Here is a 17,544-nt window from a genome sequence, read left to right on the forward strand (position 1 = left end):
GGCTCAGAGTAGAGCCGCTGCTCCTCCACATCGAAAGGAGCCAGTTGAGGTGGTTCGGGCATCTGACAAGGATGCCTCCTGGGCGCCACCTGGGAGAGGTGTCCCTGGCATGTCCCACCGGGAGGAGGCCCCGGGGCAGACCCAGGACATGCTGGAGGTGGTGGCTGGGGAGAGGGAGGTTTGGGCTTCTCTGCTTGGGCTGCTGCCCCTGCAACCCAGCCCCAGATAAGCAGAAGACAATGAAACGGATGGATGGATGGTTCCCTTTTTGCTTTTTGCTTTTGTAGTGTTTTGGTACAGATGCCATTAAAGGCTTGTTTTCAGTTTAAAGCTTCTCATTCATCTGTTTGTCTGTGCTTGGGTCCTTATTCTCATCCACGCCACACCATCTGCTTTGCCAGAGGTGACAGGTACTTTAATACATTATCACATTAATATGTGATTGCATTAAGACAACTTCTATTTGACTTGATGCATGCTCAATTATCTAGGTAAGGAAACATTTCAGCTACGTTTTCATGGCTAAAAATGCTATGTCCAGATGAGCAGAATGTGCTATTTACTTACATAGTTTTAAAAATCTAAACACTAAATAAAAATCAGGTAAGGCAACCTGTTTTTTTTTTTTTTAAAGTTATATGGTGTTAGGGTTCAGAAATTGAAGGAGGAATACAAAATAATGACCACTGATCCGGCCGGGTGAAATTAGACGAAGATTTAATGACACACGTGCGGAGAGATGAATCCTGTACGCAGACAGCATTGATCTCTGTCTACCAATACTCAAACAAAGGTTTTAAAGGGTTGGGGTAATACAGCCCCCCCTTCATGCATGAGGCAGACAAAATACAGTGTACGTCAACCCAAAACCACAAACGTTCAGTTGACTTTTGACACAGTTTAAAAGAACATCGCGTCTTCGCCTCCATGCAGGTGTCTTCCCCCACAGCTCGTCTCACCGCTGTCGCTTATCGCTGGAATTAGCAGATCGGTTTCCTGAAACAGCTCGGTCGCGTACGCCGGCACTCTTACAGTTATAGCAGAATTAAATCTGAACTCTTTACCACAAAATGAGCCTACTACTATGTGTATGTATGTGTGTGGTTATGTCATAACCGCAACTGCACTTTGTCTCACCTCTCACCTTCTCCCCAGACAAAGGCCAGCACATACACAACTGAAACTGATGTGTAATATATTGAATAAATGTCTTACTTAAATGGTACTACTTAAAACTTAATCAAAGTGGGACAGACAAAAAAAAAAGAAAAAAAAAAAAACTTAATCAAAGAATGTAAACAAATAAGAGGTCATAAAAATAACCTGATATACATGTCTTGTAAGCGTGTGTTGCGATCCTTCCACAGCTCCAATCAAACTCACAGTAGATTGGCTGATCATAACGGCAACCAAAAGTTTTTGACCCTCACTTGACCAAGGAGCGACAGCTCTTTAATAAGCACAAAATGCAATTGTGTATATATGCTTATAATCATTTTCATAACCAAAGTTTCAAAGGTTGCCAATATGTTTGCTCATCCTAATATAGTCTAAAAGCAACCCCAAGCAAAACATGATTAAACTTTCACCTATAAATGATTCCCTCTAACTAAGTGTGTGTGTGTGTGTGGTTACGTGTGTGTCTATGTGCTAACCACAATCGCACCCCATTTCACCTCGCCGACTAGCTCCTCAGAATAACTCGCACTCAGACTCAAACATGTAACTTCCTATCTTATTTTGGCACAGAGTTACTCTTTCACAATGCAGTCTGCATATAAACATTTAAGATTATAAATTCGACTCAACAGTTTAAAGTGGTTATAACTGCACCTGTAATAAAAGCTTAATTGGGTGCCAATATGTTTAAACATCTAAATGCAATATCACTATTAATAAATGCGTCAATGCAAATGCTTGTTATATGATTATGATGCAATAGCAATAACAAAAATAATGAAACTAGAAATAGTAAAATGAAATAATAAAAATGGCAGAAAAATAACACCTTGTTTCCTTACAATAGGGAAATGAGGTATAGGGAACCATCTGGAAAATATCATGGCATCTGCTAACCAACAATAAATATTTCAGCAAATGACTCACAGAAATTCCAAGCACACTGTGAACCTCATGGATGAGTTTCAGACATTAAAACACTCACAGATGCATAAAGTATTTACCTGTGCTTTGTGACGCTTTCACAAGCCCCTGCCTGAGAACCTCCCGTACCCAGGTCTTCACATGTGTCCTGCCCTCTCCACCTACAACAGAAACAACCAGGTTGGGTAGAGGAAGACCCCAATGAGTTGTCAATATGTTGTACATGACAGAAGGCTCAGTGCTCCATGACAGACGCTGGAACTAAGTTTAGAGATTTGATGAATAAAAGGAAACAAGCACATGTCAGCAATGCACAAAGACTTGAAAAGTAATGAACTGTTATCTAGTATTAAAGCTAAAGATATGCTTCAGTTGTTTCAACCTTTAAACTGTAAATAACACAGAAAATAAAAATGACACTTAAAACATTAGAGTCCAGACAAATTTTTCTTTTCTGGAAAACTATAGGAGAGTACGTGTTTTCCCCAATGTGTAAAGGGGCGGTGACACCTGTGTCATGTGGGTTCTTATGGGTTTTTAGCTTGTCACTTTTACCTGTACTGACTTTGTTTTCTCAGGTGCAGCAGCAGTAGGTTGCTGGTCAGGAATATTCACAGTACTGACTACTACAGCTTTACAGGATTTTTCCTTTAAAAATACGCAGACATGTTAAAAAAAAGCATTTTGAGACAAAAAGAAAAACACCCACATAGCTGTGCCTCTTGCTGGCTCCTGCAAATTGCACCTCTCCAAATCAGTTGGTTGTTCAGAGGAGTGCTCCGCACTTTTCCAGTGCTTCAACATCGCTGTGCTGAAATGGTCTCCAAGAACCACAGAGGCATGGTCATCTCTTGCAGCCCCACACTGACACAATGCACCATTACTGAGAAAGGTGAAGGCATAAATACATCACCATGAGGACCTACTTAAAATAAAGACATGTCACTATCAAAAGGAAGAGGTCACAGTACCTGAAGGAATCTTTTACAAAGGTGCTGCACACTCGTTTCTTGATGATTTTGGGGATCCAACTCTGAAAGCATTTTTTAAAAATGTTATATTGTGATGAACTTATACTAGGCTCAAAAATCTGTATAACAGTGAACTGGTGCATGCATATATTCTGTTGTAGAACTATACAACCCACAAACAAATAATTTTTTCAGTTGAACTTTTAATTTGACCTTGGTATTGGTATTCATTTATACTCCACTATTATGAAAGCTAGGTATGTGATGCTCAATACTGACGTTTTGAAAGTGTGTTGAGCATCTGAAGCTCAGGTTTTTTGAAACACTGTGGTTCAAAACACCCAGGACATGTGACCATGACCAATTGAGGTTCTGGTTGAATTACACCCCAGTGTTGACAGGCTGCTTACCTGCTGCTTTTAGTAATGTAAGCCAAGGTGCCATGATTTCCATTTGCACGAACAATAGTGATTTGGGCTGGACCTTGTTATTACTAAATTAATGTTTTTAATACTACTGCTTCTATTTTTAACAAGGGACAAACCCACATTTATATAAGAAAACAATACCTTGTTTGTCATTATTATTTTTGCTGTGGATTGAAATAACCAGTATAGGCGAAGGAGAAAACAGGCAAAAATTTTCAGGTCTTACTCCAATCTATTTTTTCTACTTTGCTGCATCAAGTGACATCATCCTCACTCTAGCCTACATACTGTGCAGGCATTAGAAGTATTCATATTGCAAGAGGAGAAAAAACACATTCATTAGTTACAGAAGGGGGCATCTCTTTTTCCCCCCTATTTGTATTCCCACTGAAAAAGGCATGTAAGTTCATTATCACTAATTGTTTTTGAGCTAGCCGCATGACCGTTGGGGAATGACAGTTCGCCTGGGCCAGGCAACTGCAGGATGCAGCCGCTAGATGTCTGCAGCCGGGATCCTCAGAGGACGAGGCCCGCTTGCTGTCGCTGATCGTGCTCGAGCAGTTTGTGGAGGGACTGCCTGGGTGTCATGATCCTGAGTCCATGACTCAGCGGTTTTGGGTTTGGTTTATTTATTGTTATTATTTGTGGGCTTTTTGGGATGGTTTGTGTTTTGGGATTGTGATACTGGGTTTCTGGGTTTGTGCTCCCTCTGTTGGTCCCTGGTGTGAGTGTTCCCCCTGTCTCGTCAGGTTAACCAGGTCCAGCTGTGTCTCCCACCTGTGTGTGATTTCCCAGTGTCCCTCTGTGTATTTATTGTGTGTGTTTGCCTTTGTTCCTTGTTGCGTCGTCTGTGTTCATCCTCTGTGTCACCCTGCATGCTCTCCCTGCTGTCCTCCCTGCTGTCCTCCCTCCATGTTCAGGTTTGCTGCTCTTTGGTTTAGTTCTTCCCAGTTTAGTTCACCCGTGGTTCAGTTTTGCCATCTCCACTTTATGTTTGGTATTCTTAATAAATCACCCTCACATCTGAATAAGTACTGCATTTGAGTCCTCCTTTCCTCACCTCACACGGCCGCTGCCCCGAGCCGTGACACTGGGGGCACCACGCGGTGGTTCCGGTGCCACCCACCGGCGAGCCTGGAGGCGCTGTTCACCCTGGCCAAGAATCACCAGCCTGCAGGGGTCCCAGTACCGCGGAAGAAGCCCCCTGCCCCAAGCATGATGGACCGGTTGCCGGCATGGAGCCCCCCCAACGCCTTTGTGACACTGTCTCCAGACCAGTGGTGACAGTGTGGCTTCGATTCGCCCCACAGAAGATTTTCCACTGGAGCAGTCTTGTGACGACCCCCTATGCTCAGCCTACGACCAAATGATAGATATTGATGGTCATGTGGTGCGCCCTGAAGCCGCGTGGACTTACCCACATTTCCAATTATGGAATGATAGGCTATACCAAGTGAGTCGCAACACTCACACTGATGAAATACAAACCCAGTTGTTGGTGCCGCAAAGTTGCCAGGAAATTATTTTCCAGGTGGCTCACTATAACCCTATGGCAGGCCATATGGGATGCGATAAAACTCTGGAGAAAATAATGGCCCGATTTTATTGACCAGGCATCTGGGCTGGCTGGTATATAACGATGTGCTACGTGACCGCTAGTGACACAGCTATGTGAGCATAATATAAACACGCTAACTTTTTTCCACTCGATAAAAGTTAACGTGAGGATTCTCGGTGGTCAGGAACAAATGTAATCGAATGGCAGGATGCTGTAAACAGACCAAACTTCAGCCAGGAGAACAACTGAGATAATCCATCCACAATACGAAGTTAGTCATTAATATACTGCTGCATGGGCTGGGCTGTAGTTACATTGTAAGTGTCACGGCCAGGCGGATCAGCTGCATGCTGATCAGCACTTTCTATCTGTTTCTCTCTCTCTTCCTCTCTCTCTCTCTCCTCTTCTCACTCGCCGGGGTGGAACTCACTGTGGGTTCAGGCCCTCGGCCCACGCCCTCGGGAGATGAGACACCTGGGTCTCGTTAAGATGATCAACATTTAAGCCAGGAGGTGACTGCTGTTTGTCGCTGGATCGTTGTCTACCACGCGTTAGTGAAGTCAAGCTACAGCAAGTCAAGTGTGTTTCTTTTGTGTATTGTATTCAACCCCGTCTCCCTGTCTGCAGAGCTCCCTGGATTTTCCCCCGTGTGATTCCCGAGTGGCGAGTGTTGGAGTGACAACCTGCGATCGTGTGTGTGGATTATCTGAAGAACGCGTGCTTTTCCCCTGGACTTCCCTGGAGCCCCTTTTCCCCTCACTCAGGTGTGCATAGCACTCCCCCCGCACCTTCTTGTATATACACCTGGTGAATTTTAACTAAATCTTTCTTGTGTGCATCTGAGCCCGGAGTCCTGCGCTTGAGTCCTCCTCTAAACCGTAACAGTAAGGTTTTAAAAACTGAGCTTAAATAATGATTAGCGGTAATAAAAGCCGAGGGAGGTCAACAGTGATCACTGACTGTTTTTAGGAGCTTTTTGAGATTAAATAGAAGAAAATACAAAACATTGAACATGTTAACAACACAAAAGCCATATTAAACGCAAACTACTTTAGGCCCGGAAGCAGGATTCGTCACGTCATCACTTAAAGACCGGATTCTTTTTCTGTCAAAAGTATTTTTATTAAACAAAGGTTTCAATGCAATGTATACAATAACACAAAGTGCTTCAGAATTTTTCAAAATTTCAATCTTGTTCCCACCCTGACCCTTAAAACAACAAATAATTGGCAGCCTGCTGCCCAACTAAACCAAAAACACAGAGAAAACAAAACAAAACAAAAACAAAACAAACAAAAAAACCCAACAACAAACAGACTCATAAAGGAAAAGAAAGAGAAAATAAAATAAAATATATATATATATATATATATATATATATATATATATATATATATATATATATATTATAAGGGGACTCCTCCTCGGACTCCTCGGTAACAGTAGTTGTGGGCCTTTCAAAGAAGTCCAGAAAGGGGGACCACAGTTTATAAAATGTATTTTTAGACCCACGAACTGTATATCTAATGTTTTCTAAATCCATACAGGACATTATATCCTTTAGCCATTGTGTGTGTGAGGGGGGAGAAGAGTCTTTCCACTTCAGCAATATAGCTCGCCTGGCCAGCAGTAATGAAAAGTTTAATGTTCTGAGTCTGGAGTTGGACAGATTCAAATTCTGGACCGCACCAAACATAGCACAGAGTGGCTCTGGTTCAATTTGATGCTGCAGGACATCAGACATCGTATGGAAAACAGATTTCCAAAAGGTGGACAATGAAGGACAGGACCAGTACATATGAAACAATGTACCAGAAGCACCTCCACACCTTATACAGGCTGGGTCCACCCCTGGGTATATGTGTGCCAGCCTATCCCTGGACCAATGCCCCCGATGAACTATCTTAAATTGGATAAGTGTATGTCGAGGACACATTGATATATTGTGAACCTGGCCAAGGATAGAGTCCCACAGTTCATCCGTAATATGAAAAGTAAGATCCTCTTCCCATTTAGACTTGATAGCAGCTACTGAAGAGCATTGTAAATTGTAAATTAAACTGTACAAGGCTGATATTATACCCCTTGAGGTTGGGTTGACCATTAAAAAAATCATCTACTGGATTGTATGGAGGTATTTGGGGGAATTCTGCTGTCACACTCTGCACGTAGTGTCTGGCCTGTAAGAAACGAAAAAACTGAGCTGCAGCTATGCCAAACTTGGTGGATATTTGAGAGAAACTTGCAAAATGTCCATCTTCATATAAGTCTGCAAAGGATTGACCGGATTGAATAGAATTCAACTTTATTGTCATACATGTCACAAGTACAAGGCAACGAAATGCAGTTTGCATCCATCCAGAAGTGCTTTAGCCATGATATAGATATATTACAAAATATATATTAGCAATAATATAGGTATATAGATATATTACAGAAATGGGTCTGTTATAGGTATGAGGGTACAAAAATGGGTCTATTATGGGTATGTTACAATGTACACGGTATGAAGGTAACAATGTACACGGTATGATGGCGCGCATCATGCCTGAAGTGCCAGCTGCCAGACCTCTTCCTCTGATAGGAAGAGTTCTGGCAGACCCAAAGCCACAACTACATCAGAGGACAAGTTTCCGAGAGCTTGCTTGATAGGTGGACAACAGGACAACAGCTTAAAGCAGAGCTTAATAGTGGTCGTAGTGAGCAAGTCTCAGTTTCAACTGTGAAGAGAAGAATTTGAATTGCAGGTTTGACAGGACAAGTTGCAGCAAGAAAGCCATTGCTAAGATGTCAGATGAAGACAAGAAAGCTTTTCTGGGCCATGAAACACCACCATTGGACTACTGAAGACTGGAAGAAAGTATTATGAACTGATGAATTAAAATGTGAAATCTTCGATGTGCTTGGCCCTGAAGTGTTCTCAAGGAGAGAGGAAATTAGGACAGAAAGCCTAATGGAAGGCCTCTGCCCTATCACATTATCAATGAGGGCAAACCAGGGCCCAGTAGCAGCAGTGGGCTTCCCACTGACTCCCTCACCTGACCCTGGATACTTGTAATCCTAAAGGCAGAGGAATCAAAAATGACAGTAGACAAATAAAAACAACACAACAACTCTTAGGCTACGTTCACACTGCAGGCGAAAGCGCATCAAATCCGATTTTTTTTTACCCTATGCGACCCATATCCGATCATGGTATGACAGTGTGAACGGCACAAATCCGATATTTTCAAATCCGATCTGGGTCACTTTCGCATGTGGTATTGAATCCGATACATATCCGATGTTTTAGAAAGCGTCTGCTGTTTGAACGGTCATGTGGCATTAAATCCGTCTTTTACATCACTGACACAAGAAAGACGCCAATTATCAGCGCCGGAGAAGCGCCCGAGAAGACATCGCGAACGCTTCCTGGCCATCCAGTGTAGATGTTACTGAAGCTGTTGGGAACACAACGTGAACATTTTATTTGTACTGTATAATCTGCAGATTCTGACAGAAATCTGCAACTATCCTCTGAAGCACTGCTCCTGTCTAAAACAGCAATAAGGATAATTATTAGGTTATTTACATTATTATGTAAATAACAAAATTGCAAAAATTGAGAAACGTAAAGTCCGAAGTCTTTATATTAAGGGCCATCAGTCAAACAATACTGTTTGCTCTGGGTCTAAACGGAGCACATTTTGTGTGACATCTTCTTTTGCGCATGCGGGCCGCTTTGAGCATTCACACTAGAGTGTGTTTGCTGTCGCATTTTATTTGTAGTGTGAACAAGCAGACAAAAAAATTGGATTTGATCAAAAAATCAGAATTGAGCATTAAGACCTGCAGTGTGAACGTAGCCTTAGTTAATGTACATTTATTAACTCATGTCCTTAAGAATTATCCTCTTGATAACACACATACATACTGTATTTTTTTTTAAGTTACACCATTTTTTCTAGCCTGCAAGTGGGTGACTTTCCCCTGCAATCTCATCTTCTCCAAAATTGTCCTGATCACACACAACAAATAAGAGAAGAGAGAAAACCATGGTTAATCCCCCAAATTTTCACAGCAGAACACAAGAGGAATACCGTCTGGACATCACAGGTTCTGTACAGCATGAAGGTTAATTAAACAGTACTTATATGAATATGATGTGTAAATTGATTGATTCTTATATCCCCATGCCACAGTGGCCGAATACTGCACCCCAATGAAGAGGTGATCATTTTCTCTTCTCAATTTAATAAATTGAGCCGTTTGGTCTTTGTTCCCTAAAGAATATAACCAAAAGGTTAAATGTGAAAAAATACAAATTAAGGATACACCCGACCCATCCTTCAAATCGGGGAAGGAGGACTCATTTGCCACATTTGGAGGACTCTCGAATTTGGACAGCCTTCGTCGCATTGCTGTGACATAATCACCTCCAAACACGGCCATCGAATCATGCTACCCCTGAATTCAGACACAGCCAGCGTGAGCATATGGTGGATGTCGAGAACGAATGACAGTCATGATTATGGTCTTTGGGAGGGAAAAGGTGGAGGAGTGTAGAAGGATTAAGTGAGTGTGGGTTCAGCGGGGGAGAAAGTACTTTGGGAGAAAGTAGTCTTTGCTGAAGCACACCTTTTTTTTTTACAGTTTCTGCTTGCTGTCTTTAAGAATTTCAACTTTTTTCTTACTTGTACAACTATTAGATCAAAATTATTGCCATGTATTTTTCTGTGACAAATTGCCTTGCTCATTTTGCAACCTGTGAGATTAGCAGCAGTGAATGTGGAGATGATTATCAGATTGTTTTGAAACCTTGATACAATTATTGCAGAATTGCTTTGAAAGTGTCAGTGGTACACAGAGCTTTTCTTTGCCAATCAATAATGTGAGCACATCTTAAAACATTCTTTACATTGAGCTCTTTCTTTAGATTGGTTTCTTTCTCTTTTGTTTTGGTTTTTGCCAACATGCCACCATGATATCACAACAGCAGTTAGCAAAAGCTGACCTACCTGGCTCTTCTCAGTTTGGCAGATATTGTCAGTGTTGTCGCCTTTATCTCCTTCTTCTATTCTTACTCCCATCTTCTGCTCCCGTATCATTCATGCTTCTCCTTCAGTCGTTCTCAGTGACAAATGTGTGCAAAAGGACTAAAACTGTTTATTCCTGACGATTTTCCTCTTGTTTCCTACTGCTGAAACCCCATTCCCTGTCACTCCTGTCACTCAGTGTGCAAAAAGAAAAGTAAGTGCAGCCAGGACTAAGGTAATCGTGTGGTTTCCAGAGTCAAACAGTTCCTCCAAACTTTGAAAACAAGAAAAGCCGGTCAAAACCACAAACTACTCAGACATGGAATCTGAGCTTTATTGCAATCCTTCCTCATTCAATTACCTCGTCTATGTCATCTGATCAATCAATGTGTCAGCAGCGCCACCTGGTGGCAAACTTGTAAATTATATGCATTTATATATATATATATGTTCATATGGATACTAATACATGCACTTTGAAGCCTCTTGATTTTGCATATAACACTTTATGATACAAAGCTTAAACAAGTATAACAATAATAAAACATAAACAATTATTCATATATCAAATATTTTAATTTGAATGGAAAAACATTTTGGAGCTATCAGTTGGTAGCTACATAAAAGTAAATATGGTAAAATTAAAATTAGGAATGATGAAAAAGGGATCCTTTCACATGGTGCAATTGGTAGTCTTATACAAGATGGTAACCCTAAAGCCCTAACCCAACCCAAACCCCAACACTTCCACTATTAGAAGCTGCAAGAATTTTAATATGAATATAATATGCTGCAATGTTGTGTTTTAATATCATGTTTTATATTTTAAGATGACCCTGAATTAAATATGGTGTCTCTCCAAAAGGAGATTTTGATATCAGTGAAATTACCTGCTTAAAAAGGCTTTAATTACAATAATAATAAAAAAACATTGAAAAGGATTTTCTCTGTGCTGTCATTTCAAAGAAAAGCTAAAAAGTATAAGATTTTAATTTAAGAGATATTATTTCATTTTCTGTGTTTAAGTCATATGAAATCAGTGATAAATGAAAGATTTACTTGTTTATTAATTTAGTGTCTATCTTGAATTTAATGCTTGTAACATGACAGCATGTTAACCACTGTGTTGACATGATACTTTAGAGCAGGAGTCTCAAACTCAAATGAGCCACTTCTGGCACCGTCATCTCATTGGAGGGCAACTTTAGTGTCCAAGTAGTACAAAAAAACAAACATGAGACACCCACTAATATTTCCTAAAATGTAGTGTTTTGTTTGTTTTATTTAATTCCAAATATTGTGTAACAAGACAAAATTGCAAACATGAACGCATTTTTTATTCTCACTCTTAACTATCTGAAGCCTTTCAGTTTCATTTGTCATATGCAAGTTAGCACAGGGTCAACATTGCAATGAAATGTATTTGATGAGCAAAAGACAGTCACTCAGCAGTATAGTAACAGTAGTTAAACAGCTCTTTCTGGCCAGACACGTGGCAGTACTTTTGCTACAATTTTGTTTGTATTTAACAAAATAAAAATGCAGGCATAAGCGTACAGATTAGTTTTCGACTGCAAGTGAAAATTGTTTTCTTTCCAAATAAATCTCTCCCTGAACTAACACAGCCAATCCCTCAAGATGTTTGCACTCTCTTGTTACCTTGGCCAGGTCCGCGGCTCTGATCCGTGGTAAGGAGACCTCTGGCTAATACTTTGGGCTCCGTGTTGTAGCCGAGAACTAGCTTTACTGTCTGGGTCAACTTTGCTAGCAAGAGACAGAAAGAGGCATTGAAAGGCTGCTCCAGCAGAACTTTATTGTGTTGGAGGAAAACACAACACAGTGTACAGTCGAGTTTTAATAACTTACTTACAACTGGGCTCGTCAGGCACTCTTTTTGGCTGCAGTGGTTTTTTTATATTTACATGCTTCCAGTTCCCGTTTCTGCTCGGTAGCACCTCATACTTTTCGACTTTCCTTTTTCTCCCTCCCTCAGCTCACACACACATAGCAGGAGGGGCGGTCCCACACGTTCTCCCTGCAGCACGGACTACACCGCCCATGAGGCTACAGTCTTAAAGGGCTATGCCTGTAACACTCTCCCATAGTATTAAATCATTTTTCGTATACAATTTAAAAAAAAAAAATTTCTTCACATCAGTATGCGGCTGCAAGTGGAGGTGACGTGGGCCGCAAATGGGCCGCAAATGGCCCGCGGGCCGCGAGTTTGAGACCCCTGCTTTAGAAATATTGTCTTTCTACTTTGTGCAATTAGATAAAAGATTTCAATTAAGTGTATAATATTGCATTCAGTCACTTCACATTTTATACACTTACCAAAGTTTCTGGCGAATCAAGTTCTAAGTAAGATGTCTCTCTTCACTCACCTGTCGGATCTCCTCACAAACGATGGTGAATACTTAGAAGTACAACACACACTCAGTAGCAGCTGGACCTGAGGGGGGTGGGGGCTTAAAATCCACCAACAGCACATAGGCGAAAAGTGAGAGAAACAGGAAGTACGTTGCCCAGAAATGAGGTGACCGGTGCAAACCAGAACTGACACCAGCGTGACACTACGAATGGACTTTAGATTAGATAAAACTTTATTAATCCCTCGGGTCGGTTCCTCCGGGAAATTCAGTGGTGTTTTGTGGTGGTCGGTAAGGTACACCTGTATCAAAAATTATAAATATAGATTAGCAGGTGGCTAAAATAACAGCATGTGGCGACAAGAATCTTCTCTGAAGTCTGAAGTCTTTCTTCTTGTGGGGAGTGACAACACTTATTCAAAGACGACTCTTTAAACAAGACTCACCTTGCTCGATAACAGGGCATCCTCCTAGGATGGTGTCCTGGGGGACAGAATTCTAGTTCAGCATGATACCAGTCAGTGGTATCAATTCCTTCGTCCTCCAGGAACTGCCTGCTTATACTAACCATATTATCCACTGCACCAGCGTAACGTCTGATAGTGACTGAATATCATCCCGATACCTAAAAGCAGTAGGCCCAGTAAGTGCCGCTGCCTCGCCTGTAGAGGTCTGTGCATCGCCCATTAACAGTTTCAGGACCCCTGACACCTGAGGAAACAATTTATTTATTAGTGTTTCTTTCAGTGTAACATCTATGAGACATCTGTTCCCCTCCTCACCTTGCATGGATGTCGCCATTGAAGAGTTCACCCTTGGCAATGTCAACACGGTTCCATGTAACCACTAACTTCAGCTCATCACTATAAGGGCTGGCATCAACTGATGCACGCCGTTTACTTGCTAAAAAAAAAAAAATACAAATGCGGCAAAAATTAAATTAAGGATAAAAAGGGGGTTGCTGCTGTTATGCTGTAAAATTACGGTCTACTTATACATACCTCCCAAAAGAGATTTCAGCAATACAGTGTCAAAGTCATTTGGTATGTCTTGTTCTCCGTGGTAGACTGTAATCAAACTTCTATTCTGGTAAATGGTAAAAGCCTGGAGACAGAAGGCGGGAAAAACAGGGACAAGATGTAGGAGACCAAGCACAGAAACTTCTTCTGAAAGTTTTTTTTTTTTCAAAGAAATATGTTTGACTTAGTTAAAATCAGATTAACTGTCACCCTGACAGGAGCCATTGTGCACACTAATTCAAAGGCCTTCCCCTTTTCTTCAACTTCACTGACGATACGACTTGTTAACCATTACACACTTTTCAAAAGACAGCCTTTAAACGTATTGAGTTTAAACAGGTCTGTTTACTGTTCTTTGTTAGTAAATGGCATGGGTTATGCAAGGTTAAAAGTAGTGTGAACAAAACATTGGCAGCTTCACAGGTTTTAAACCACCAGAGAACAAAACCGTGGACTTTTATGTTAAAGTACATTGTTTAGGGACTTTTTGTGAACTAGAATAGAAAGCTCTCAAAAGCTCAGACAGCTCGCCCTAGTTAAGTGTAACAAATGCAGATGAGGAGTCCACCCATCTATGTATCATTTCAAAAGTTCCAGAAACTTCCAAGAATTAAAAAAGACAGTAAAACTGCAAAAACAGTCATGAATAATTTTAATTGTCATTTAATAAGACCAGGAAAGTCACAGTTTTCTTCATGTTCAAGCAATACAGTACGGTATTAAGGACATAAACAATGTGCATCACTGAGAAATTATTCTGTTCACCTGGGAAAGTTGCACACAAAGCCTTCATAAAAGAATCAGCATCTTTTCTTTTTCCATTTTGTGGGTTTTTCCACTTTAATTACAGTAGTGGCTGCACTGATGGAGCCAGAATAAAGTTTACAATAGTTCAAAATCAATACAAAAAATAACAAGGACAAAACAGTCCCCTGATCCTTCAATCACCGTTTGGTAAACTAAACTATGTGCACACGCCAACATCAAGGCATATCTTCACGTGTCATCAGATAGTGACACATTCTTATAATGCTGGATTTCATAACTACCAGAACTACACTGTAAATAGTGCAGGTGCATCCCTTTGTCACCCAAGTGTAGCTCTGGCAGCTCAACGCGGACGTGGAACATGCTTCAATTGTTCAGACCGTCTTGGCCTCGCAAAATGAAAACTTGTGCATGTCATTGCTTAAAGTAAACTTTGCAAGCATGAGGTGCCTGCATGCATACAGACATAAATCTGACAACAGGTTAAAGCTTTGTAGCAGGTAGCCATAATCAAGAATAGCAGAGATAAGTAGCCCTCACCTTAATAAATTATTCTTTACACTTTTCATGATTATGTGAAACATAAAGGTCAGTTTTAATTAAATAGGGAAAGAACGCATGTGCTGAAGGGAGGCAACGGGTTGATCGGCAAAGTTTGTTGACAATGTCCTCTTTCTATTTTAGCTCCAACTCCAGCCCAGTGCAAGACTGAGAAGTAGCAGGCTCAGGGAGAAGCAGGTTGTGGTGGTGGAGGCCTTGATGCTCTGAGTCCAGACTTGCTGTGCTGGCTGCAGGCTTCTGTAGACATTTGTCATGAGTTGTGACGTGCTGTCGTTGAAGTGCAGTGTGGTGCTGAAGAGGTCAATCTGGTCATGAGAAATATTTTGTTTCCAGTTAGCTCCATGAACTACTAACAGTGTATCTGTGCTTGCAGCAATGACAATTAGGAGACACAAGGAAGAAATAAAATAACACCTACCAGATCTTTGCTGACTTTAATTGGTTCCTTAAAAACGGTCCAGACCACCGCCTCGTTACAAGCGGGGGTCGTCAAGGATCCAAGGTAGCGGTAATACTTAGTGCGATCCACACCAACGAGCAGGTCGTCCAGGGAAAACCCGGCTGCAATCGAAACTTTCTGCCCTGAGGACAGAAACAAGACCTACATGAAGGAACTATGGGTGACACAATTTAGAGTCAGAAACAGGAGAGGAGGTTGTTTTTCTTTTTTGTTTGTTTTACCAAAAATGTTACCTTTTTGTGTGATGTTGGCCAAGTAAGAGGTCAAACTGCGCCAGCTTTGTGGCTGGCCAGTTGAGCTACCTGGCATTACCTGCAAAAAAAAGTTTATTGACTACATTGTTATACCCATCTAAAATGTGTAAACAGAATACCAACGAACCCCCCCCCAAACACACACACACACACACACACACACACACACACACACACACACACACACACACACACACACACACACACACACACACAGCAATGCAGTGATTTCAAAGCAGAATAAAACAGCAGGCATTGCATCATCTCGTGCTCTGTTTCTCTCACCTCAATGAAGAAACCAAGAGCTGCGAGTCCGGTGGAGTCATTAACGGCTAGATTTGTATTCCTGTTGTAGGATGACTTGCTGTTCACAATATGCAGCTGGAAAAATCCATAGATTCACAAACTCATACACATGTTTGCTTTCTTATATTATTTATTTATTCATTTATTTATTTATTTATTTTTACAATTGAATATGTACAAGATAAAAGTACAAAATAAACGTTAAAAAAAATGTACCTCCATAGGATAACGCTTTCCATCTACTGTGTGCTCTGAGCCGGGCACAGAGGAGCCGTTGCCCCAGTGCAAGTGAAACTGGAGGCTGTCGTATTGGTCTGACAGGTCCCCTCCTGAAATCTTAACTCCGCTCTTAAGGGTCACTTTGACTGGAAGAAGGTGGAAAAACAAAAACATGGTGAAGTTACACCTAACCTGCAAGAAGTAAGAGGAAATGTTCAGGTCGAGGCAGTTTAATTGTAGAGAAGAGGGGGGCGCTGAAATCCAAGTAAGACATGTTATCTTTTTTGTTTCAAATTATCATTATTATTATTATTATTATTATTATTATTATTATTATCTAAAAAAAAACACGAGAGGACACTTTTGTAGCCATACACCCGGTGCTTACCTGTGTCGCCAGTATTTTCTATGGATGTCATTGCGGAGGTGTCGTTGTAATTCACAAAAGTGAATTCACTCAGGTTGTCGTTCGGTGTGGCAGATGCTGAGACGATGTCAATGGGTGACTGTCGGGTGCCGTTGCAATACTGGGAGGAAAGTGTTGGCCAGGTTGTGTCATCTAAGCAGAAAGGGCACATAAAGTCACCGGAGAGCGGTCACCCAGTGGGCAACATGGAATAGATAATGGAGATATTGGGTACTTACTGCAGGATGGGAGGTGATAACACCAGGCTGGATGAAAAAAAGATGGGGTTAAAACAGGACATTCAGATTCCCTTATGTAGACAAAAAGCTCTTAAGTGAATACACACCTATAGATTGCGATGCGCAGTGAGCGGTGGGTACGAGGACACACATAGCAAACCCAACAACTTTAAACCACTCCATCTGAAAAGAGCAAAAAGCCACATTGTTTAGAATCGCATATATTTAAAAAAAAAAAAAAAAAATACATTAAATTAAATTAAAATAATTTGACAAAATGTAAAACACAGAAATAAATGAATGAATTTATTAATTAACATGTTGCTGTATGGAATGACAAATTTACCTATAGAAAAACTTTCACCATTCAATTCTAAAAATTAACTGATGCTAAAATTTCAAATGCTGCAGTTAATAGAGAAAAGAATGCAACGAATGCAGGTTTCTAACTGTAACCTAATTCTAGCTTCTGTCCACTTCACCTGAGCAGCACAGTGTCTTACCTTTGATGCACCTGTGCCTCCGTTCAGCCTGTTTGCAGATGCAGCTCACCTCACCCTCCCTCTTTTTATTCCCTCAGTGCATCCTGCAGCTGACTGGACACCGCCTCCGTGTGACATGTGAGTTGGTCTTTATCTCTCCGCAATAATGTCGCGGAAGTACAACGGAGTATTAAGGCGACATTAAGAAAAAAATACATTATCGATCATTTTGAGAATAAAGTCGAAATTTCGAGTTTAAAGTCGTAATTCTATTTTGAAAAAAAAAAGTCGCGACATATAGATTACACTCGTTATTTCAAGACAAAGTGGAATCGTACTTCAGAATCGGTTTGCGTAACAAGAAAAGAAATACTTTTTCTTTTGGC

At 41.0% G+C, this 17,544-nt stretch overlaps 1 protein-coding gene across 1 annotated transcript; it reads right to left on the reverse strand.

Moving 5' to 3' along the window:
- Positions 1-14,098: 14,098 nt before the first annotated feature.
- LOC116315019 (carbonic anhydrase 4-like) lies at positions 14,099-17,273 on the reverse strand. Its single transcript, XM_039616617.1, has 9 exons — positions 17,180-17,273; positions 16,784-16,859; positions 16,677-16,703; positions 16,420-16,590; positions 16,029-16,177; positions 15,792-15,887; positions 15,486-15,564; positions 15,211-15,374; positions 14,099-15,097 (listed from the first exon to the last, which is right to left on the reverse strand). The coding sequence occupies exons 2-9, from the start codon at positions 16,857-16,859 to the stop codon at positions 14,912-14,914; spliced, it is 948 nt and encodes a 315-aa protein (XP_039472551.1). The 5' UTR covers positions 17,180-17,273; the 3' UTR covers positions 14,099-14,911.
- Positions 17,274-17,544: the final 271 nt, after the last annotated feature.

Source organism: Oreochromis aureus, linkage group 8 (assembly GCF_013358895.1).
Source record: "Oreochromis aureus strain Israel breed Guangdong linkage group 8, ZZ_aureus, whole genome shotgun sequence".
Classification (NCBI taxonomy): Eukaryota; Metazoa; Chordata; class Actinopteri; order Cichliformes; family Cichlidae; genus Oreochromis; species Oreochromis aureus.

Coding starts and splice junctions, on each gene's coding strand:
- LOC116315019 (XM_039616617.1), bottom strand. CDS start 16,859: ATGGAGTGGTTTAAAGTTGTTGGGTTTGCTATGTGTGTCCTCGTACCC. Junction 16,704..16,783: donor CTGCGCATCGCAATCTATAG/GTGTGTATTCAC, acceptor TTTTTCATCCAG/CCTGGTGTTATCACCTCCCA. Junction 15,565..15,791: donor CTCTTGGTTTCTTCATTGAG/GTGAGAGAAACA, acceptor TTTTTTTTGCAG/GTAATGCCAGGTAGCTCAAC.